We start from the raw sequence: 24,950 nt of genomic DNA, 5'->3' as shown, positions 1-24,950 counted from the left end.
ATGATTTATAAAAGACAAACGATGTTGAGTTAAATCAAACCTTAAAAAAACACACACACAAAAAAAAGGGAAAAAAAAAAGCAAGCCCCCAACCCCCCACACAAAAAAACCACCATCACCACCAACAAAAAAAAAAACAACAAAAGAAAGAAAAAACAACAAAAGAAAAGTGGATTTTTTTAATCAACGTACAATAAATATATCTCCCAGTTATTTGGGATGGACAACTTGAATCAACACCTTGCAATTGCAGATAGTTAATTTCAGTGTTTGCAAGGATGGTGATTTTTTTTATTTTTTATTTTTGTTTAAAAATCCGCAGTTATTGTAAGATTCTTCTTTATTTCTTTTTTTTTTATTATTATTTTTAAAAAGGCCTGAGTAAAAAGTTCCGCTCTGGGACTTGTATCAGATTCTCTCTGAAGCAGAATTCAACCTCTTCATTAATAAAATTCTTCAAGGCAATTCTTTCACATGGGGGGAACAATCATGCCAGATATAGCTGTTGTAAGGAAAGGGTTGGGGAAAAGAAGAGAGAGAGAAAAAGAGGAAAACGAGTTACTGTTGTGCATTGTAATGCAACCTTTAAACATTTACTAGCAACATATTTTGGCTGGAAAACATAAATTGCGAGAGACTGTTGAAATTAGTGATTTTCTTGCAGAGTAAATGCACTTTGCCCAATATAAGAATCAGGCCCCAACTTACTCTTTTATTTTAGTTTCAAAATCTCAAAGTGTTCAACAGGTTCAAACCTGCCTCAGCCATTGCCATATTTTCTACTGCATGTTTTGCTTCACCCATGAGCAAATGGCTGAAGTCCATAGGCAGCCAGCATCAGCGATCTGGCAGTGCATTTGTTGCATTAGGCAGAGTAACAGCGGTTCATTTTCCTATGCCAGCTTTCTCTCACATGTTCAGTATTCAACATGGAGCATTATGAATGCATTTCCAGGTGCTTAGAAGTGACTTAAACTCTAAAAATCTAAATTTGAAGTAGAAATTATGTTAAATGCCCTTAACTAAGTCATGGTTCATTACACTTGTAGATTTCACCAACTACACTGAGTAACATGTTAACTTTAACTTAGAATGTCGGCTGAACTGCATCCTTTATTATGCTTTCTAACCTTCGTTCCTATGGAACCACCACCTCTCTTAGAGATGTTTCTCAGAAGTCAACACCTACAGCCTTCCACCTCGCCTGACCTCCAGGTTGGTCTCTGTTTATCAGGCAGGGATCAGACACAGCAAGCGTCCGAGCGACATACTGTGAGCACGCACATCATTACAGGTGGTGGTTGTGCAAGTTTATGATGAAAGCTGTGACAACAACACATCCTTAAAGCACCAGTTGTATGGTTATTTGCAGAAAGGTAGAAAACAGATTTGCCTTCAGGTTGGCGGCACTTCACGGGCACATTATTTAAATGCTAGAACTGCCTGCCATCTCCGACATCTGGACATGTAATTTCTTAAGGAAGAAATCAACCCTGTGACTGGTGCTGATTCATTGTGCTTTAATTACAGCTGCAATTATTTGATAAGAACAGAGCCAAAGTAAAAGACTCACAGATTTGGGGTTGGAGGGGGAGAGGAGGGAAATGTTTTCTCCACAAACACCACCATATGTGCAAGAATTACAAGTCTAATCAGCAAGGGGAGAACAGCTCGAGTAAACCGCACTGATTAAATGAAATAAAATGAGAGGAGAAGGCGAGAATGCAAAACACATCCACATGTTCGCAGGAGGCCGTCCTCAGAGGTGGCATGTTGCAATTGTTCAGCAGCATTTTGATTCCTAGAATTTATCATTCAGCCACAAGTTATGTGGAATCGCTACAGTGATGGTTATCACTCCACATAAGGGCTCTGCAAGGTGCTGGGAACAAGGATCAAAGGGATAGAGAGGTGAGTTACATTGCTTGTGCCCTACAAGAAGACACTCAAGTAATCAGAAGAGGACACTGCTGTTTCTTAAATATTTCTTGCTGAGGCATTTCCTGACACGGGTTTTTTTGATTCTACCAGGGGATAATCTGTGGATGCACTTCCATGTTATCTCCACAGCTATGCTGTCTCCTTCATCTTAAATCACAGGATGAACTTGATAGACTTTTGTTTAAAGATTCCTTGCCAAAGGGTTTCATTTCAAGAGTATCTCAAATAATAAGGCCTGAGTGCCCACAAGTGGGCTTTACTGTTGGTACAGGTGAATAAAAAGGAAGCAAAAGCAAGTCAAAAGCAATGCCCTTGTTGTGATACTCAGTTGCTCCCCACTCTGCTCTTGGGGTCATTACACTTAAGGGCTGGGGTACGAACATGGAACACGATCCATGGACATCCACAGCAGCCGTAAAGCGCCATGATGGGTACAGTCTGATTACAGACTGTAATTCTGCTTGTGGCAGCCATGTGAAGTGATCACTCACAGCTGAAGGTATTTCTTGTACGAATATATGGCAGATTGACATGGGCATGGATCTGAAACTCAGGCTTTGGTCCCAGTTCTCCTTCCAGCTCACTGTATTACATCAAGCATTTTGATCTGCTTCTGTTTCTTACATGGGAAAAATTTTATCCATACTAGTAAAGCACTTGGAGATTTTTGGATGTGGGAAGTTGGAAAGCTTGCATACCACAGATGTATATCACAACACAGAAGAGCTATGCTGAGAGCAATACTCCCTCCTTTGTTGTTCAGATAAGCTATGAGCTAAGCAGATGGGAATGGGTTAAGTCTTCCTGTGCGTGATGAGTGCAACTGAACTGAGTCAAATGGCTGATTAATTCCCTACTTCAGCATTTTGTCTTTTTCATATCTCTAAATGTAAAACTTCAGAAAGTGTCAAAATATAATAAATAAATAATCTGAAGCTAAAAGATTCCTTAAGCCCAAATCAATTTTACCAAATAGTGGTCAAGAATTGCCTTTCTCTTGGGACAGCATGGCTGTCATCACTGTGCAGGATCCCAGATTAAGGTGACATAACTGTAACTCCTGCCTTCATGATGTTTCCCTATAGTTACGTATTAGCCGTGCACCTCTTGCCATTGGAAGGAAACTGTACAGATGCAGATCTTTGTTCATTTTATCAAAGCATTATTGCCTTTGAAGAGCCCTAAAATTCTGAATTAAATTACAAGGCAAATGACAAAATGATCTCTTTTCTACCTAAAAGCCTTGATATTTCCATTCTTTCCAAGTCTTCATTTATATCACTCGACTTTCATTTCATAAGTGCTACATCTAGTCATGCAAATTCTCTCAGCTGTAGCATGTTATTGATCCTGAAAACAGAGATAGCAGTGGGAAACAGTGTAGGTATGAGATTGCACCTCCAAGAAGAGAGGGCAAAAAAACCAGAAGAACTCCCACCAATGGGCATTATTTCTTTTATCATGTACTAATTTGCATTTGCTGCTAGCAATTTACAGAAATAATGTATTTTGAGTTTTACAAAATTGCATGGCAAAGAGAACAGCAGATAAGCCTAGCTGTTGTTTTAGTGAGTTCTACGGATATCTAAGCTACATACAGAAAACTAGATTGCTTTCTGATGTATCCAGAAGCCCAAGAGAGATAAGACAGCCTCCTTATACAAGATTGTTTATTTAAGCAATAAGGCACAACAGGCAGTGCATTTCTGAGCGATTATTACAAGCCTCGGGTGGTATCAGAAGGCATGGGGCTAAAGGCTGCACATCTTTAACTACCAAGAAGTTCAGTGATGACCCTTAAAATGAATCTCTTGGCGGCTCATTCCTATTATGAAAACAGAATTGCTAAATAAAAATTAGGGGGAACACTCAGATCGGTGTGGTTTCTGGGCATTACAGATCTGGATGTGACATAATGAGGAGACAATCAGCAAGCCCCAGTTGCATCCAGCACTCAGCTTGTTCCATAATTGCTTTCCATAACCCATTAGGCAGAACCTGGGAATTCTGTGTCCCGTGAAAGGAAAAAACAAGAGAAAAATCTTCCCTTATTACTTGCTTTTTCACTTCAACCTCACACACACTGGGACAAGGTGAAGAGATGATAAAAACATTGGAGTGTTCTGGCAGATAACAATTAGTTCCTTTTAATTTTCTTTTAATTCAGTCAAAACACTTTTAGCTGCTTTAGCCTTTAATATTTGTAGCATGTCAGCATCACCAGATCTTTAAAACGTAGGAAAAATGATATTCTAAGCAACACAGCACATCCAAAAACTCCGTTGTGTTTTATTCTTGATGCAGTCTGTATTTACAGCACTGCTTACAGAAGGCACCCAACAGCTGCGTATACATTCCTATTATTTTCACACTTTCTGTGTGCACGTGTAAATGTGCAAGGATTCATCCCCCCAAATCACCAGCATAAATTGCACTGAGGACAATGCTTCCCTTCAGTCATGGTGGATCACAGCTTTTATGAATGAACTCCTTGCACTCTGCCTGTATGTAGACTTTCCAGCTATAATGGAGCTATCAGCATTATGTTTGCAAGCCCAGCATCTCTCCTTCCAGAGGATGTAAAGTGACATGGGGTCTGTGGAGCTATCCTTTCTCATCCTTCTGAACATAGCCCTAAAATGATGGATTCTGTCCCCCACTTTGTGCTCTTTAGTAATTTGCACAAGCACATGGAAAGGAAAACAGACCTCAAGTCTGGGAGAAGCACACGCATACCGCAAAATCTTTTCCATCTCTGGCACAGTTGGAGGCAGCTGGTTAAGAAAATTCCTTAGTCTAAGTGAGCATGAAAACATCTCTCTCGGCACACTAGTGCAGAGTGAGGTAATTATGCAGAATGATTTAGGCAGTGTTGTAAAATAGGCTGAATCTAACACTGAAACGGGTGGTGCTGGTTTTGAGCATCTTCAGTTTGACAACCTTCTGTCTGCCACCCCTCGGCTTGTGTCAGCTCTTCAAAAGGAATTTAGGTGCTGATGCTCGAATACTTTGTAAGGAGAGGGTGCAGAAAAGGAGCAGCCCCTTCCTACCAAAATTTGATGAGGCCCTGCATCATTTGTGGAATTAATTGGCACAGAAGTGCATTAATCAGTGCTAATATATGTCCTGATATGAGTTAAATTGGAAAATTCAGTTTGTAATGTGTCTTCTATGTTTGAAAGGCAGAGGTTGGTGCCAAGCTCTGTAACGGTCTATCTGCTCCCAGTAGGATCTCTGCACAAGTGTACTATGACAAAGGAAAAAAAAGGAAGGGAAGATTGAGTGACGTACTTCAGGAGAAGGCCAGCCCCTGGAGAGACCCTGCAGTGGAGTACTTGCTAGAGTCCACAAAAGACTGGTCTGATAATGGACGACAACAGGGAATAAGAAAGGAAAGAAAGAAAAAGGATGGTATTAGTAAGCTGAAATATTACTCGTTCTTATCATAACAGCAGGTCTGTGCTTTAAAATACACAGCCTCACAATTCATCAGTATTAGATGGGTTAGAGATAGGGTGGTTGCCAAACACCTGCAAGGTACTAGGTGGGCTGTCGGAGGAGTACAGTTACTCTTTATGGGAGGAAGCTTTAGGACAGAGGCCACCAGGGATCCCCCACTGTCTTCTCCCCTTCGAAACCTGAGTGTCGCTCAGAGCCTTGCAAGGCGTGGGCAACTTACAGTTCTGAGAGCAGCCATCTACACTCTAGAGCTGGTTTCACCTACCTTGCAGGCTATTGCCATTGGTGCTGGTGCAGGTGGGAGGAGGAGAAGTTTGCGGTCTCACGACAGGCGCAAAAGCACTCTTCTGTTTCACTGCTGAGACCATGTTGGCTGGTGAGAACGAGAAAATCCCAGATGAACTGCTACAGTTGGAGGGGAGGCTAGTGGAGGAGGCCATTGTTGGACTTGATGGCACAACTAGAGGAAAAAAAGACCCCCCCAGAAAGGCACACCTTAGGATTAGATAGTCAGCACTACTGCAAAACCAAAAGACTACAGCTTGTTGGATGAACTGGGTCTAATTTCAAGTGCCCAAGGCTTTTATACAGTTAGTGGTTGCTCATAGTGTGATGTGTCGCTGAAGGAAGCCCACCTTTGGCAACTGCTAGCTGCATTCGAGTTACAGTACACATCTGGATTTGGAATTTTTAATGTGGAACAATCCAACTTTTTAACTGGATTCCAAAGCCAGCACTTTTGAGAACTTTGCCTCCAGAAAGACTACAGGGTGTCAGATAAACCTGCATGAGGGTAGAGACACCCTTAAAATCCTATTTTATTGTATGATGCAATACATGCCTTTCGTTCATGTACTTATCATTAAGATTTCAAGTGGTTTTTATTTTCATGCAAACAAAACAACAACTATTATTTTCAGACAGCACTGACACTTCCCATCTTAGTTCAAAAGAAGAAAAAAAAAGTAATATCCTGTGCTTTCATTCTTTGTCCTGTTTAGAAACTGCTTATATACATGAGAGGACTATGAAAAATTACGTATTATAGAGTAAAATTCATACCATCTGGGCTTTGAATTATTATTTTATTAGCATTTATGTAGATAAAAATCACCCCATTTAAGTTCTTATTCAAAAATCTGATATCATATTTGTTAACACTGAGGAAATCAATTAATGGAAATTAAATGTTCAAAGTTTCACTGCCTGACAGATACAATCTTAGTCTGAAGTCACTCTATGTCTGCAAGTACTTGCTAAGGGAGAGCAATCAAAGCACCTAAATTGAATTGCTACTATACAGCAATTAGTTTATTGATTTAATTAAGAATGCCACCTTTTAATTTTCAGGTCATGATTGAAGCATTTTCTGATTCAATGGATTAGGCATTAGCAGAATGACAGATCTACCAAGAAAACCTCCCAAAATATCACCAGAATAAAGAACCAGGGCTGAGAGGTGAAGTGCTATTCTAAAGAGGACTTTGTTCATAAATATGAAATTATACATTGCTTGAGTATTTTAAATGCATCACTGGCATTGCTTCCAAAGGAAGATGTCTCATCAATCATGTTATATTATGAATTCAGTGTGCAGATTCTATGACAGTAAATTCAACTTAATAAGTAAGTACAGCATACTTCAACAGTATTTGCTACATTATTATTAGAGTACAAAATAATAACCAGCTAGCAATTCTTAAATTTTAAGTACTAGTTACATAGGTAAATATTTTCTTCTAAATTTGCAGCTGCTAAGAAGCCTTGAAGGTAATGTTTTCCCCTTTTAAATTTTGAAGCCTAGCAGTGGAAGTCAGAATAATTATTGCTGTTACAACACTAAACTTAAGATTTCATAGAATCCTAAAATCACAGAATGGCTTGGATTGGAAGGGACCTTTAAGATCATCTAGTTTCAACCCATCTGCTACAGGCAGGGACAACTCCCACTAGACCAGGTTGCTCATAGAACCTTGCTATGTTCAGCACTGCTTCTCCTGCCCATGTGAGGGTCTCAGTTTATAAACAAGTTTATAAACATACTTATAGGACAAGACCTTCTGGCCCGACTCTGATTGTAGCTTTCTGCAGATGTCTGTAGGCAGGTCCCATTCATTTCATTTTCTCAAGTGAACAGAGACTACTGACTGAGCTGTGTTAGTTGTGGCAGAAAAGGTTCATAGGTGTTTATCAACCAAAGCATATATATATGTATATATGTGTATGTATATGTATATACATACATATATATATATACAAAATTGTTAAACTAAACCTTGCACATTAACATACAAAGTCCTACACAGAAGCATTTCCAGAACCAGGACTGTAGACTGTAAGTGCTTTGCACCATGGGATGTATGATTTGTATGGCTTGAACCTTTGTGGCATTCTCTGTGCAGACACTAAAATACAAACTCTAAGAACCATTGTCACATTTTACTGACTAATACTAAAACCTCAGTGAAGTCAATATACTACCTAGTTACAAAGCAAATGGCATATAAGCAATCAAGATTAGACCCAATAGTAATTCATGGTGTCTGTAAAGGTTATGAGCATATTATTTGTTCAGAGGTCTTGGAAACATCATCATGAAGCTTATGGAAATGTCACTCTGCCAGTATTACAGCAAACTTTTCTGCCCTTCATATCTTCCAGCTGGAAACACTATTTTTCCTGTAGCAAATATCTTTAGCCTTCTCCCATCCTCACTGTAACAAAGAGCATGTACTGATAATATTTGATGCACTCCAACAGAAATTAAGTCACTTATGTCATCCCTGCTTTCTGGAATTAGCAATACTGAGAACAGAATTTCTTATTTACAGAGTGCACGGTAAGTTATGAAGCTATCAGCACAAATCATGAGAGACATTATTATTTTTCAGCTCTTACGAGATTCCAAAATAACAATAGCAAAATAAAGAAAAGCGTTGCTGGCAACACCAACGTCTTCCAAGTGCTTCAAAGGTCAGTGGCCTAGGGAGGGGAGAAAAGCCTAAGCTCTGCATCAAGTGCTCAGAATAGAAACTAAATACTGAGTATCACAGAAAAGTTACCATCTCTTTGTAATGAAAATGTACAAATACAGAAGAGTCATATAATACTCACTGGCATAGGGAGAATTGGCAGCAGATCCATTCAGGAAGGTTGGAGAACCGCCTAGATTTGACATTCCAGCATTCCCATAGCCATTCATGCTTGTTGTGACAGAGTTGTAATTTGTCTGCTGAGGGGTGGTGCTTGGCACATAGCCGTGAGGTGACACGCTGCTTGAGTTGCGAGTAAAACCTTTTGTGGTGAGGGAATACATTCAGAGATTGGTATTAGCCCAACAACAATTTCTTATACAACAGCTACAAGCAAGTAACTCAGCAATAGGGTATGTGGGGTGAGCTACAACTGAGCACCGAGTAACCCAAACTGTGATCCCTGTCTGCATGGCTCGCTCTTGGTGGGAGCTCCAAGACGGAGGAGGAAGGCCACAGCCTTCACAGCAACAACCCATCTATTCCAGGAGAGATGATCATTGGGTACTATGGGAATGATCACTCTAAAAGAGCTGTTTTGAAGGAGATGAAGTAACATGACCTGTATTTTTGAAGTTATGAGTACATACCGATTTAAGGCATGTTAAAAGCATATGATTTTTGTTAACTGTCTTCTGTGGTCTTTCTCATTCAATACATCTCAAATTAGATGCTCACCACACACTGAAGAAAACACAGGGTACATTTCCAAGAGTAGTGGAATATTCTCAGTCCTCTTGTCCTAGTTTGATCATTAATTAGTAGAAAATTACTGCCAAATTTGGCTCTAAGTTAAAATTTCAATTTCTACCTAATTTTGGAAATTGTATTTAGAGAAACTCGTATTAAAAAAAAAAAAAAAAAAAAAAAAAAAAGGTGAGTATTTGCTTCTACAAGCGCAGAAACACAAAATGCATTTCAATCCTGGAAGATAAAATACAGTTTTTTTCTTCCTGTTCCATAGTACATCCACAAAATATTATGATTTAAAAATCATTTCTATTTCTTAGAATAGTGCAAAATATATTTTTTTTAACCCTTCCAAATAACAGTCTCTTTCTATTGCTTTCTCACTAAAATGGATTTTAAGGTGGGTAATAAATAAAGCTGAGCAAGGTAGAGGGGAAAAATGCCAAAGGTTTTTACAAAAATAGAAATTAAAATATTGAATTATTTTTATTCAATGTGAAAAATACTTTATTATAAAAATGAGTGAAGCTCTGAAAATGCCTCTGTAAATAAGACTTTTTTCCTACTTTCAAAATTTAGAAAAAAATTTCACTCTGATAAAAATTCATGCCAATACTGCAAACCAAACCAACACTTTCATGTCACAAGAAAGTATTACATAATGCCCAGACTTAGAGACCATGTATGTTTAGGAAAATGCATAAGCAAGTACTTAATCTTAAGTATACGCTCAGGTCGATAAAAATCCTTTTTAAAAACAGTGGGATTTGAAGGCAAACACAAGTTTTAGATTCTGAGCAGAGAGAAAAGTGATTTGGTTCATTTGATTTGGTGATTTGCACAAGGCTTCTCCTGAATTGGGGTCAAATTCACTACAGAAAGCCGTATCTCATGGCAGTATTGTGTAATTCAGAGTTTGTGTGTGCACGTGGGATGCTGTCTGTCTGGATGTGCTCCTCGTGTTCAGCTTTGAACCATCTCTCTTTCATCACTCTGCCTGTCTGCCTGACTTTTATCAGAAAAGGTTCATAAAGAGAGGAAGACGAGTCTTCTCCTGACCCTGATTGGTGGCCTGTGAGGCTTCAGATACGTTGACAGCTAGTTGACCACTAAAGGAATTCACTCCCATCATTCCGGCATGGACTGACGTGTTAGCAAGGGCGGGGAGCTGGTTATGATTGCGAGGGACACTGTAGAGTGCTTCCGCGATGTCTGCTGCTCTTTTCAGGATTATTTCCTAGGGGACAAGGGTAAAAAAGAGTTACCAACTCAACTCTGACAAACCTTTTCTTACATATCAAAATAAAACATTTCCCTGTCCAAAGGCAAAAACTAGATGCTTTTCTTCCTAAACCAGCTGGCTGATGGATTGCTAACACTTATAGATCTGCTTACTTTGCTATAAATCCTGACATCTGTGGTAAAAGAGCTGGAAGCTTCAGCCCCAGTGGCCACATTTCTGTATAACAAGAGAAGCTGGCAGAATGGCACTGAAGCCCAGGCTCCCTCCACCTCAAGCTAAAATATCTTTAGGTTAAGGCTGAAACATCACTGGTGGCAAGGAGTAATGCATATCATTGCCCACATTATACGGTCTCTGGTAATAGTGGGCAAGTGCCTCCAGGGTTAATAAGACGTTGCTTTTGCAAGCATTCACATACTTTAAAAACCAAACAGGAAAACTAAGCCCCGCTCCAGATATGACATTGCCCTATGTGTTTATTCTCATCTCACATTGTAGTATCATATACCTTTAGCCTCTGATCTATACATCTAAGAAATAGCCATGTTTTAGAACTGCTAAAGGAGAACGCATTTACCTGGTTATTATGTGGCATACCGTAGAGTGCTTCTACTAAATCAGCAGCCCTCTTAAGTATTACTTCCTGTCAATATAAAAACAGATGCGTTCCGTTAAGTTCAGTAGACTCCTTGTGAGGGAAAACAAGTATTAAGAGTCTTTCGTATTATTCTATCGGGTGCACTGTTGCTTTGTGTTGTTCCCCCCACCCCCCCCAGGCAGACTTTAATTTTAACAACTCTCAGCAACCACTGAATGGTGTTAAATCAGTAGTTGATCCTATTCGCGCACACGCTTAATCAAGTCAAAAGGTGAGAATCATTGGTGCTGCAAAATAAAATACATCACTCAATTGTCTTTACCATCTGCACCATAAACCACTCATCGGTTTATTGCGGAATACAATCCTGAGGTCATTTACTAGATTACTGCAATCAATGTCATTCAGAGCATGTTAGGCATCCCTTCAATGTGTTTGTTTTATTCTTAATTGCATACTGCAGGAATTGTGACCTTACCCAGCAGGCCACGTTCAGAAGATATCCAATCAGTTCTATGCTACTGGTAATGTAACCTTTCAACTTCTTTGGTTTGTATCTTGATATAACGGATCAGGGAAGGATCCGTGTTCACAACACGCACAAGAGGAAAACACATTCAATATGAGAGAATGTCCCTGTGCCACGCAGTGTCTCCTGGAAAAACTGCCAGCATGGACAGCAAAATTTAAAGCAGGCTAGGACACAGTTCTCAGTGTAGGAATAAATTTAGTTCTTATTCATTTCCCCCCCTCCATTTTCCTATTTGATTCTCTTCTCTTAAATGTTTCCTGTAGCATTTTAAACTGTCATTCAAGTAATATAGCATGTAATCCTGTGTTCTTACATTTTACAGTGTGGAAAATTCCCTGTGAACAAACCTGATTAAAATTGTGAAAAACGCATTACAGAATTAACCCAGGAGAATTTTATTTTCCTATTCTTTAAAGGCACCTAGCAGATTCCTAATTGTCTGACCAAACACAGTCCAGACTGTCCTTTACATGAAACAGTGTATTGTAACTCCCAGTCCTTACATGTTGCTGTAATAAACTAATGTGATGTTATTCACCACATTGTATTTCTGCAGGCAGCTTACAAAAATAGTAACAGATCTGAGCATTTTCCAGTTTTCTACAAAGTTAAACTTTTAAAGTTAAAATATTTTACACAATAGCCATATTTTATACCAAAAAGAAACAGTAATGCTCAATTTTCATATACTGTAGACTCTGATCAGAAAATAGAGATATAATTGCATTCATTTTGCTGTCACCATAACCTCTTCAAAAATCCTTGAACAACTCTTCAAATGACAAGCTTTTAGATGCATATTAGCATTTTTTTCAATTTTAAATTCTCTGTAATATAAGATAAAACAGTTGTCATACTGCAGTAACTACTTATGACATATATAATGTCCTAAATTCAAAAATGAGATGGAGGATTTTTGTACTTCCAGTAAACATTTAGGATTGCCTTCTGCTGCACACACCCCTCTCCCATAACACACATCTAAATTATTTTCCACATATGAAGTCAGATGTAATATGTAATTGATGGATTTCTGAATCACTGTATTGAAACATTCTGAGGAGTAACGTTGCTACAGCTTTTCTTCTTTTCTCTTTTTCTTTTTTCCCTCTCTGTGTGTGTGTAGCTTGACCACAACTGTCAGCTACATAATTATGAGTAGGCAGACTGCAAGCAACATCCAGGTACAGTCAATCCTTGCTGCTTTACCAAAATCATCAGAAAACTATGTAGCCCTTTTTCCCTCATGTTGAAGATAAAAACTGGAGAAGAACAGAAACATTAAAATGATTTCAAAAGGGAAATTATTATAAAAGTGCTTGACTTTTTAAACTAGGATATACTTCACTTCAGTAAAATGTGTTTGCACTATATATTTCACTAATGCAAAATTAGAATGTGATAAAGAGCCCACAAACTGCTTTGGAATATTGTTAACCAAAGCTGTCATTATGTTAAATTACTAAAAAAGGAAAGTTTAATTACCTGACTATTCAGAGTTATTTGTGTAATGCTGAGCTAAAAAAAAATCCTCATACTGCATCAAAAAAGAGACTGAAGACCATGTTAAAAGAATGAGGTAATTACATGGAATCTTACAGGTGCTCCACTTCATATTAAATATAATCCAGTTCTTAAAAAATGGAAGGTATTTGAAGACGTATCATATTGCGTATAAATAAAACTAATTATCATGATGGCTTATTTAGGTATGTTTGACAAATAACATTCAGTTTTCCTAGCTAGTCAATGGCTACTTTTGTCAACATTTTTGAATCTGTAAATTTGAGTTTCATACTTTCTCTAAGAATATTTACACACATAAAAATGCATTTCTTGTTTGTGATATTTTCAGATCATGTATCCCGTGTCAGATACTGGTATTTTCTATTGCAGAGCTGACAATATAACTATAGACACAAACTAGCTTTAAAAATACACAATGAAATGCTACTACAGGTATACTCAGGATATTAACTTCTTTTTTTTCTGGATGTATCTTAAACCTCTTACAGCTCTACCTAAATTACAGCAGAGACTACAGTTACGTCTTCACATAGAAAGGAGCCCCGAAAGTCCTCTATAAGTTAGAGCAACAGACCTTGCAAGGTGCTTGGATTGCGGTGACCAGAAAATTGTTCTCACCTCCATGTCATTACGCTCACAGTGAAGCAGCCCCCGAGCATGTTTGTGTTCGGGATCTAATATATTGCCTTTCAATCAGAGCTGAGAGCCACTGAACACACAGACAGAACATGACGAGCAGGTCAGGAAAGCAATAAAGATTTTACAGAGCTGTCCAAGGTGCTAAATTTACTCAATAATGGGTTTGGCACCATAGTGTTAACCTCTCATTTACTACCAGTTTGAGGGACTAAATTGAAGTAGCTGACTTCATTTACCTTGAAATGTATATTTTATGACATTATGTAAGTAGATTGAAAGGGCACTGCAGTTTTAACAATTTAAAGGCTAGAGCATGTATAAGATGAAGCTTGAACATTTATTGTATATTGCACTTAAACTATATAGTATATTAAAATGCATTGATTAAATTTGTAAAAGGTATTATAAAAAAGGACAGCTAATATAAAAGATCTATGTCTTTTAAAATCCAATTGATACTGCATGTTATCACTGCAATGGTGATAAACAGACAGACAGGTGGACAGGGCAGCAGACAGACATCAAAAAGTGAGTGAAACTCGCATACTACAAATAGAAATCTCTACAAAAGCTCAAGATCTGTTTTTCATTATACTTTTTGTTCACAGAAATTCTCATTTGCCTTCATCATAGAACCACAGATTTTCATAGCAGTAGGTGGGCATCACGTAATACCCTTCTAATTGAATATGCTAGTGGAAATGTTTTCTGAAGAGACAGAGTTTTACTATAGCTAATATCTAATTTATGGAGGTATTCAACAAGGAAGATCCACTCTTCTACAAATGTGAAAAGTCTGACACTTTCATTTGGAATAAAGAACTATGCAGCTTTTAGTTAGAGGCAAAGTGAGGATCTTCATGTCTTGCATTTTCTTTCAAATGAGCACAATTTTGTTTCTATAAAAATAACAAAAATATTGAAATGAGCAGAAACTACTTTAGAGATTAAATATGATGAATCAGAATTCTGCCCCCCAGTTACACGCCACTGATTCAGAGTCCATTCCAAACAGAAGCCGATTTTCTACTGCAGGATTTACTTTTTTTTAATTTATGAAACAAAAACGCAACTGATATTTGTATCAAATGTTTACGTAAGCAAGAGAAGAGCTGGGCTATAGTCTGTTGTGACTTTGCGCATTCCAAAATTACTGCAGGAAGGATTATATAAGGATATGAGAATGACTGTGTTTTTGAAGCACAAAGACTGTAATTCAGATGAAATCCACTTCCAACTGAATGTACTTTGAACATTACAGCAACTTTGCATGTTTTGACTGTGACATGCATTCCCTTCAGCAAGAATTCATTAATAACATAAAACTTGCATTTCAAGCGTATTACACCATTACAACAAATACATTTTGGGTCAAGTTTTATCATGATGAATAATTTTTTTGGCAGCTTTAAAAAATATGGGATCTCTTTGCTGTTGACTTTTGCTTATTTTTCATTGGGCAATAAGTGAAAAAAATCCACTCTGTGTCCCAGCAGTACTGTGAGTCCAATCAGCAAAAGGGTATCTTGAGTTACAGTTAGTTATTCAGCTCCAGTAACTAAATTAGAGTATTTAAGGTACTAATAAGTGTAATCTAAATGAATTTTGTCAAGAAGCTGACCACAATATAAAATACTCATCAGCCACATATGGTATTACGGAGACCACCAAAGGATTTATGTACTTGTGGAGGGCGTGGGGGGAAAGCTGTTCTAGCATGCTGTGAGGCATTTATCTTATGTGTTGTCTAGATATCATATCACCTTCTAATGCTCTCTAGCATTGTAATACAAGAGAGAGCTCATTCATCTTCTGAGAGGCTACTTAGGGATGATGATGTCATTCATACTTCCTTGACTCTCATGTCTGACCTCCTGGCTCTGCCTTCTAACTTCCTACTCTCAAGGCTGCTTGAAAGAAAAAGAACCCCTTCTACAGAGTCAAAATACTGAACATCAGACTCCTATTCCTTTCTTCATCTTGGGATGCTAGCATTCTTCTACTTCAAGTCAAAATTATAATATTTTGTGCTCAAACTTTTCCTTTGTTTTTCAAAGGATGAAACATTTAATGTACTAATGAAGGACATGTACTAGAAAAAAGTTTTAAACTCAACATTTGTAAGTACATTATATTTTAAAAGGCAAAATTATGAACACCTCTTTTAACTGTAGTGGCAAAGATAACATTTAGGTAGAGATATTTAGAAAGATTCCAAGGTAAATGACTGGCATTTTAGATCTGTGGCATACAGGAGTTTCAGGATGCCCAGCGCCTCACATCTTTCCATATTTACAGGGAGCACTGCATTATTTTATCATCTTCAGCTATTATATTTTTATAAAAGACTTATAAAAGCCATCAAAAATGTAAAGATTCTCCATTAATTGTAAAACTGAGGGAATTATGCTGGCCTTATGGGAAGAATAAATTAACAGGACCATTTCACTGAAAAGATATTTCCACTCAGAGATGAAAATTTCTCTAGTAAATAAACAATTGTTTGCATATGGTACAATTCAGTAATTCTGAGGAAGTAAATGCCATATAGACATCACAAAGATGGGAAGGAAAAATGAGAAAGACAGCACAGTTCACTTGATGGGTAAAAGGACCCTTCAGCTTACCACTGCCTACAACATGGTAGTGCACTGAATCAATCCTGTTACTGAATTTCAATGGCAATTTCCAGAAAATGTCTAAAATGGGAGATAGAACCATAGCTTTTCCAAGCCATTGTAGTCTCATCAGCTTCTGCCTAAACTGAAAATCACAGCCTAACTCTACAGCACTAAAAACAGTCATGCATGACCTTACCACCTGCTCCACAATGAGCTAACCTTATAAATAAAATATAGAAAGCCTGCAGAAAGAACAAACACTGAAGTGCAAATGTGAGCAGGCATCTAGCCATAAATGTTGAGAATTGATGATTAAAATACCTCTTAACCACAAAGGTGATAAATAAATACCAATAGAGAAAACACACACTATTCAAATAATCTCTATTGGAAATGATGCTAACAAAAGAAGAAACAAAATGGTAGTGGTCATCTGTAAGTCTGTCCTTGCAACTTTCTCATGTTACCCCTATTTTCCTGTTAATTTGCTGTATTTAATCACAAATAGAAAGTATCAGCCTCTTTTTTTTTCCATCCACACCACTCTTGCTGCTGGTCTTCATCTCCATAAATGTTGAGCCTATAACAACGGCAAAAGAATTAGCAGCTGGCACAGACTTGTTCTCACCTAGATACACAGTAACGTGGAATAAACTGGCATTAATATAGTTGCATTAAAATAACCTTTTGAATAAACTGACATTTGAGAATCTGGATGCTCCCACCATATTACTATGAAGTGAAGCATCTGCCATGTAATTTGGAAAGTTCTATTGCTAAACGCTCTGGAGAAGAGTGGATGTACGAAAGCTGATATGCAGAACTAAAATCACTCTGGCAGTGCTTATATCACTTCTTTTAGGGATTACAGACAAATGATAATTAAGTGACTCTCACCTATATCCCTCAGATGGCTGCAGAGCTTAGATTCTCCTAAATATGTTTACAGTATCACTTGCCCCAGATAAGTTCACCAGAAACAGGCATTTATAACATCTAGAGCTGGAACTATTCAGAGCTGTCAGCTTTTAACTCATGAGGCCATGCTCACTGTCAGGACTGGTAGATACTACTACACTCTATCTTACATCCTACAACACATCAACAAGTAGCTCATGGCTGTCAGCCATATTTGAGACTCACTAACTCATTAAGAAATTGAGTAAATGGCAATTTTCTGGCATCTTCTATAGCATTTTCCACAGGTAATCTTGCAAGCTGATACTATGACAATCTATGGACAGAACCCAGAAACACAGCAAGATCAGGAAAGTGTATTTTCATTCCGCTCAAGAGGTTGCAACTTTTATCCCATGAATATAAAGATCAGATTTCCTCATATACTTTTGCTTAGTTATGAAAGCCTATACTACAACTAGTTTTTCAGTTCCAGTGAATCATTAGAAGAAAAAGTAAATTATTTATAAAAGAGATCACAAATGCATAAGTCCAAAAAAAATGAACTTCAGTGGCTAACAAAAAAGTCTTTGTCGCATTTCTTTACAGGAATGTCCCCATCTCTCCAGTTTGCAGTGACTCATATCATTTCCTTCCATCTAGGTTATTCCTGATTTACCCATGAGCATATGAACAATCAATAGATTACATCAGGTTCTTCTCTTTCATTTAATTCAGAGGTTGACTACATTGATGTGAAAGAGCATTTCATACTCTAAACTTTCCTTGTATGCCACATTTACCTGCAACTGTGGGCAAAACAAACAAGGAAACATGCACAGAGCAATCTCTGTGATCTCAGGCAAATCATTTTGAAGATTTACCCCAAACCATTCCTACCACCTACAATGCTTTCAAAGCAGATGTTCATTATTGATTCTAATGAGCTTTGATTTTTTTTTTTGTTTTGGTTTGGTTTTGCATACATAAGATTTTCTGATAGCTCTTCCCCTACTCTCCACAGTAATAACATTCTTGTTTCTTGAAAACAGCTGCAGATGAGAGTTGCAAGAAGGGGGAAAAAAAAAAGAGTTATTACTCACAGTCTTCTTTTGACCATTTTATACCCATATATTTTTGGAAAGTTGTCAAAGTCCCCTTATGGAAGAAGAAGAATGTTTTAAATAATTTGAAGGGTCTGGATTTAAGTAAACTTAAAAAGATTTTGGTAAAATGAGAAGAGACAGTACATTCTGGGACTGTTGTTCAAAGATCCTGCAAGGGCTCTTTTAGAAGCTTTGTTCTGCAGACCATCTTCTTGTACCCATTAGAAAAAAATCCATAGAATACCAGGGATTAAAAAAAGATTAAAATACTGTGTGTGCTTTTTTGTCTTTATTGCTTATTTATTTATCCTGTTTGTGCGGTACAATGCAGATATCCAAATATGAATTTGTAACAGTGCAAAACATTTTACCTGGCAGATAGGCTCCTATCTATTTTTTATCATTTATATGCACAAAGAATTTACAAACACAGGTCAAGTTGTATCCCTTTTAAATTGTTCTTCCATTAGGTCAAAACTGGAATGTATTGGGTGGCATAATTCACTTGACTGCATTTTTATCTGTAAAGACATATAATTATGTTTGGTACTGCAAGGCAAGAATGTCATCTGAATTCAATCAGCAGAGCTATCTAGTAATTAAAGTTTAAATTGTATTTATGTGTTTTCTCAATTTCATTTTGAGAATTGTTTTTGTTAGTGCTTTGACGCACATAAATATCTGTTGCAAGGACAAAAAACTAGATATTTTCTGTAAAAAACATGTTCACACATATGAAATTAATTAAAGAACCCCCTGCATTTTGTTTTAACGAAGACTGAAGAGAGAAAAAAAAAGACAGCATATCATTAAGATCTGTGAAACTGTCACTCTCTGTCAAACAATGAATATTTTCTGGTCTATGTAGAAAGTGACAGTAGCCAGAAATTGAGAGTTCAGCTTACTTTTAATAGCAGGAGCAAAACTGAAAGTAAGATACACTGAAAATCTGACCTACAATCATATTCCACTCTGTTCTGTGGAGAGAGTGCATAAAAATGTTGAAATAGAGACTGAAATAACGTAGGTAGATTTTAGTATTACAGTTAAAACACTGCTCAGTCATAACCTCTACAAATGACTACTTTCACTTACGTTTTATCATCGGTATAATTAAAAGAAGTCTCTTGAAAGGGGCATTCTCATTACAACGAAGGACCACTTCAGACCCAATTGAAATGAAAAGACAGAGCATAGATTAGGTGTGGATACCAAGTGGTTATTCCTAGGGAAGCATAAAATGCCAAATGTGTAACAATTATATTTTATAACTATGTGTTCAAAAGGCTTACAGTATTTTACTGCACAGAGAGACTTCAGCTCAGAAAGACTACTTTACTGAAATTCCTCCAAGCATATATTTTTTTTTAAATTCCATTTTTTTGACCAGTAACAAAAGATATTTTTCACCTGATAATATTTTATTAATATTTTTCCTTGAAACGTGAACTGAAATTTTCCAAAACCAATAACTTTACATGTAAGAAATTAAATATATCCAACATTTCACAGTGATAACAGAATCTTTCTCTGTGTACCCTCATGAGGTAAAAGTGGATATTCAATGTACACTATCTAGGGCTCCTTTGTGAATGGGGAGTGGAAAGATTAGCACTGTTACTACACCAACACATTTTACAGAAGTGCTTAAAAATTCACCACTTATTTTTCACAACACATCAATATTTCAGTAACTTTTTTGATCATCAAAAGCTCTTAACTCTCGAGTTACTTTAACGCTGTAAAATTGAAAGAAAATTCAGGATACCAAAACTTAATAATATTTATTTCCTGTGTGTAAAATAATATTTTTGCAGACATTTTATTTGTCAAAAGCTCACATAGGAAAAATTCAGCGTTCCTATTCTACGGCGTTAGGACTTCAAGAGACAAGATGCTGTCCAGATGAAATTATGATTACAACATTATTAGTAAAGACACTTGGCTCATCCTGGAGTACTACATTAATAGAGACAACTTCTAAAATTTCTGTATCTCAAATCTCCCAGACATGAAAAAAGAAAGTATAATATATATGTGGCAGTGCTTTAAAAAATGCTTCTGTGTTTTGTTTCCATTTTCTTCTCAGCAGGCATATAATTTGCCATCTCTGGTCAGAAATATATTCCAGAACATTCTTTAAAACTGAAACGCACAGCCATATTTATACAAGTAGCATGAGATTGTTTGCTATTGTACTTAGAGGACATTTCAGTCCAGTTGAGTTATATCAACATAAGTTACATGACTGACTACTGCAACAGAAAGAAAAGGTTGTACTCAAACAACGGTTATTGCCTCAATGGAAAAAAAAAATCAATGAAAGTAAAACGAACAAGAGATTTTGTCTGAGTTGCAGTTAATACTACTGAAGAGCTATGGATATTAAAAGGTCAACAAATAAATTAGTCCAAGTGTTATGAAATGAATGATCTGGCTTATAATTGTATTGAGTGCAAATTGTTCACTGCCTATTAGACCAGGTAATTTTTAACCATGGAGCCTCAATTACTGTTCCATAAGCAATAATATAGTTGTAAGAGCCACCGGTTCGATCGAGTGACCTATGAGACGCGCCAGGACAGCTGACTTTGCTATGATGGATCACTGAGCCTGATCTCCAAATGGTGCCAAACCTTCCCTTCCCATGAGGAGTTCTCATAAAAGAAACATTACTGCTTGATTCATTTTACCAAAATGTTTGAGTTTTCAAGTGTCAGCAGTTAAGTATAGATTGTGAAGCTCTCTATTTCTTAGAAGAATTACGACAACAGACATCCTATTGCTTGCAGCACTCTCTGCTAAATGGCAACATGATGGTTAGGATGCTTTTTCTGCTGCTCAATTGGACTGTGTTGTGAGAAATACACCGCAATCACATTTTACATCACCACGTAATCCACTGCATAACACCTAAAACTAGGCTAGAAGTGGAAGCCTTAGGTGAGATTATAGACATTACTTCACACTTCTGCAATGCCCTGTATTCAAAGATCTCAAAGCACCAATTTAATGGCAACCAATTAAACTTCACAACATACTTTCTAGAAAATATTCTCTCTCCTCTATCTTCATCAGAAACAGCCTTAACATGTCGCTGTTTGGCTGAATTCACAATGGCCTGTGGTTACAACCAAGGCAGGTTTGTAGGGTGAGGTAATATCTTTTATTAGACCCATTGATACAGGCAAAAAAAGGTACAGTCAGCATGCAAGAAGCAAGGCGTGTGTGCCCCAAAGCATGTCTGCTTTTCTTTTCCAGTTATAGCAGTTAGTTACTAATACATATTAATAAGATTACCACTTCCTACAAACCCCGATAGCCTTAAACAGGGAAAAGAAATTAACCTGATATTGTTTTAATGCTATGAACTAACATATATGGCATCTTGTGATGAGGAAAGGCAGCAGCTGCGTTCCCCCACTGCTCCTCAGAGCATGCAGCCAGGGCTGGGAGTACAGCAATAATAGTCTGGTGATAATTCCCATAGCACTGGGCCTTAAAGGACAGAAACTATGTGGAAACTCTGCTTATCTCCTCTTTTCTCACATTTTCAACTTATTGTATGTATAAATGTAATTCCTGAATTATCACAGAATCTGTGTAGTAGAAACTAAACCAATAAGAAGCCTAATTAGAATAGATTGTACCACATACAACCAAATCCTATTTATATTGTCATTCTGCTATATTTTTGATAAATCACTACGTTCAAACAGTCTATTGGGAGGGTGATTTTCCATTTCATCTCTCCATTGAGCAAAGAAATGCCACGTGACTGGGATCTGAATTTCATTGTTACCAGCATACAGTTGAACAGAATATTATTTGGCACAATGCAGCGTACAACTGAGCCACTAAATGCCTGATTTACTAAATTATTATTAGATGAGCCCTTGCTGTTCCAAGTGAAAGTGCAGCCACTGTCTCTCTTCATGGTGTGTTCAAATTGTTCTGTGTTTAAATATTCAGCATGAGGCTAATGTGAACTGATGAACTGAGACTACAAACATTCACTTTCAATACAGACAGAGAGACAGAAATGCAACGTATCATGTGGCCTGCGGAGGTGAAAATGATTTATATTTAAGAATGCTGCTGCCTGCTCCCATTACGATAAGATAGTCTTAATTAGCTTTGTGTTTGAATCGGGAGTTAGAAATGTAACTGAACAACTCCAAAGAAGAAACAGCTGCACGGAGACGGAGGCTTCTGAATCCTGGTGAAGTGGTACTTGAGTCTCTGTCAGCAAAGAACATGAGCTGCCACTACAGGTTCATACTTCACTATCTTTAGTTTTTGAGTTGCAACTTAAACGCCTCGCATGCAGTTCTGCTCTGAGCACCAGAAAGCCCAGAACACGCAGAGGACGGACTGTGGTGTAAAACTGCATGACTTTTCAAAATGGAGGGGAGAGGAGGCATAAAAAATAAACTATATTTGCGGGGGGAAAAAAAAAAGACGTGGGATTATTTTTTTTTCTTTTTTTTTTTTTTTTAAAGAAAATTTCTTTACTGCCACCTGCTGGAGTAGACAATAACCCTTTGTCATACTCAAAGAACAAACACCTTCACTTAGAGGACAGTTACGGAGAGCATTTAAAACACTGTGATCCCAGACGCTTACAGTAGATTAGAATTTTTTATTGGTGCTGTGTTGCCATAACAACATAAAGACAGCAGATGACTTAAGCTAAGCTTGCAAAGCAAAAGGCTGCTCATCTGGCAGTTAAAATGAATACAGTTCACTTCACAAGTTCCCCATATGGACCCTTAGTGTATGGTAATGAGGATACCATATGGTGGAAGAAAATGCACAGAGAACAATTGTGCTCTACTGGATGAGTGAAGTGAGCAGGAAGTTATGGGGAAACACAGGAGAGATTTCTGTCTGCTCTCTAACTCACAGGTTTCTTTCAGAGGGGGGTTCTCTCTCTTCTTAATCTGCCTCTTAATATATACATGCACAGAAATGACAGAGAAACACATTGTAAGTTTTGCAACATCATTCATCACAAACTGTCAGGTGTGTTTGTAAATCAGCCTAGTAAGATCTTATAAATTTGTAATTCTTAAAAGGTAAAAGTGCTAAGTTTTTAGACAAAGTGCAGGAAAATTTAAGCACTTCTGACAAGTAGAAACATTAGTGGTAATCATTTTTAAAATGCTTGCATGTTTCTGCCTGCATGTTTAGCTGTAAATAATGCTGAAATGAGTAAAAGCTTTTTAAAAAAAAAAATAGGAGGGGGAGATGAAGTGAAATAATTTCTTTTCTTTTTTTTTTTTTTTCCGAAAGGATAAAAAGTAATAGTTGATCAGATCCATATGCCTGTTAGATTCTGCTGCAAATGTACATACGCTATACTGTGCACTGTACTAACCAGATCCTGAACCTGGTAAGCCAGCTTGCTAAAGGCTGCAAAGTCAATTTTGTACTGCACATGCTTCATAAAAGATGAATATAAATGCATTAGTTAGACACGGTGAGCTAAATTAGAAGGTCAGGCAGGGCTGGAAGGGCTGAAATATCACACAACCAATGACTGTAATTACTCTTTTTTTAAGTCTATTAAGTGGTGTTGTTCTATCAAGGCTCAGGGGTATAGGACATGAAGTACAAGATAAAGTAATGTGTATTTATTACTCCCACGGGATCAATTTACTAGATATTTTCAGCTCCACAGAGCAAAATACACAAATGCAGCCTTTGTTACTTTCTTCAAACTGTGGTTTATTCCTTCAAACCTCTGCTCCTTGAAGGGACCGTGTTTACCTGTTTAGTGCCTTCCTGCCTCCATCAATTCATTGTTCTATTTTAAAATAGTAACCATAATGGAAGCAGGAATAGAGAAAGAGGTGAGGATTTCTCTTACAGAATGCTCAAACAAGTGGTTTGAGCTGCTCAGATGGAATGAGCAGTATAGAAAATCCAATCCGAGGCATGTTTTTTACCCCAAGGCAAAGCAGGAGTCAGGAACGTAGAACAACACAGAGCTCCTTGTCATCATGTTAGCCCTGATCTATTAAAAGTTTTGTCATAGATTCTAAATTACACCATCTGCTCTAATCATTTGCTGAGTAAATGCTGACCCACTTCTAAAGAAAACTCACTGAAATGTGCACGCACGCTGCCGACCTTCACAAAGGAAAGGGCTCCTTGCCAGCCGATGGTGCGAGGCTCTGCCCTTCAGTGAGCGCTGCGGCTCTGCCTCTCAGCTCTCTGTTTGGACACTTTGCAATTCCCAGACATGCCCCTTCACCTGACACGCAGCACCTCATGAGAAAGACACTTCCATAGCAGCAGCAGGCATTTTGGCCATCTATTTCTCAACAGCTTTGAAACTCAAAACCCAAACTTTGAAAAAAAAACTTTGAAACCCAAATATTTTCAATAGGATAAAGTGAAAACCAAATCAAAGCAAGCCTCACCACCAACTAAATGCCCCAATAATTTAAAAATGAAAAAATCCAGTTGATAAGGATAACACCAACCTGAACTGTGGTCTTACTTTCTGACAAGTTTTACAGCACAGTGTAGAAACCACCACGCGCTTCTCATGCTGTCCTTGCTATACAAATGAACCCCATTAGCTCTCCTTCAAATGCTTCCCCTCCCTGCTCATACTTGGTATACAAGTTTTCTAACAACCCCTTTGTGACACTGGG

At 37.5% G+C, this 24,950-nt stretch overlaps 1 protein-coding gene across 10 annotated transcripts in view; it reads right to left on the bottom strand.

Annotated features, from left to right (window-relative positions):
• Window positions 1–470: 470 nt before the first annotated feature.
• The window catches only part of EBF1 (EBF transcription factor 1), a gene marked incomplete at both ends in the record, with an annotated part of 260,911 nt that continues 236,431 nt past the window's right edge, over window positions 471–24,950 (bottom strand). For 5 of the 10 annotated variants that reach the window (XM_079542503.1, XM_079542504.1, XM_079542505.1 and 2 more), the window contains 5 exons: window positions 471–502; window positions 5,666–5,860; window positions 8,515–8,694; window positions 10,182–10,359; window positions 10,943–11,008. In XM_079542503.1, the coding sequence (XP_079398629.1) occupies window positions 471–502; window positions 5,666–5,860; window positions 8,515–8,694; window positions 10,182–10,359; window positions 10,943–11,008 (651 nt within the window). Of the gene's footprint in view, window positions 503–5,233; window positions 5,302–5,665; window positions 5,861–8,514; window positions 8,695–10,181; window positions 10,360–10,942; window positions 11,009–24,950 lie in introns of those variants that run through there. The other 5 variants (XM_079542499.1, XM_079542501.1, XM_079542502.1 and 2 more) reach the window with 3 other exon arrangements.

This window comes from Tetrao urogallus, assembly GCF_951394365.1.
Source record: "Tetrao urogallus genome assembly, chromosome: 14".
Classification (NCBI taxonomy): Eukaryota; Metazoa; Chordata; class Aves; order Galliformes; family Phasianidae; genus Tetrao; species Tetrao urogallus.
The sequence above is the reverse complement of the archived record's forward strand: the minus strand, read 5'-3'. Positions and strand labels throughout refer to the sequence as shown.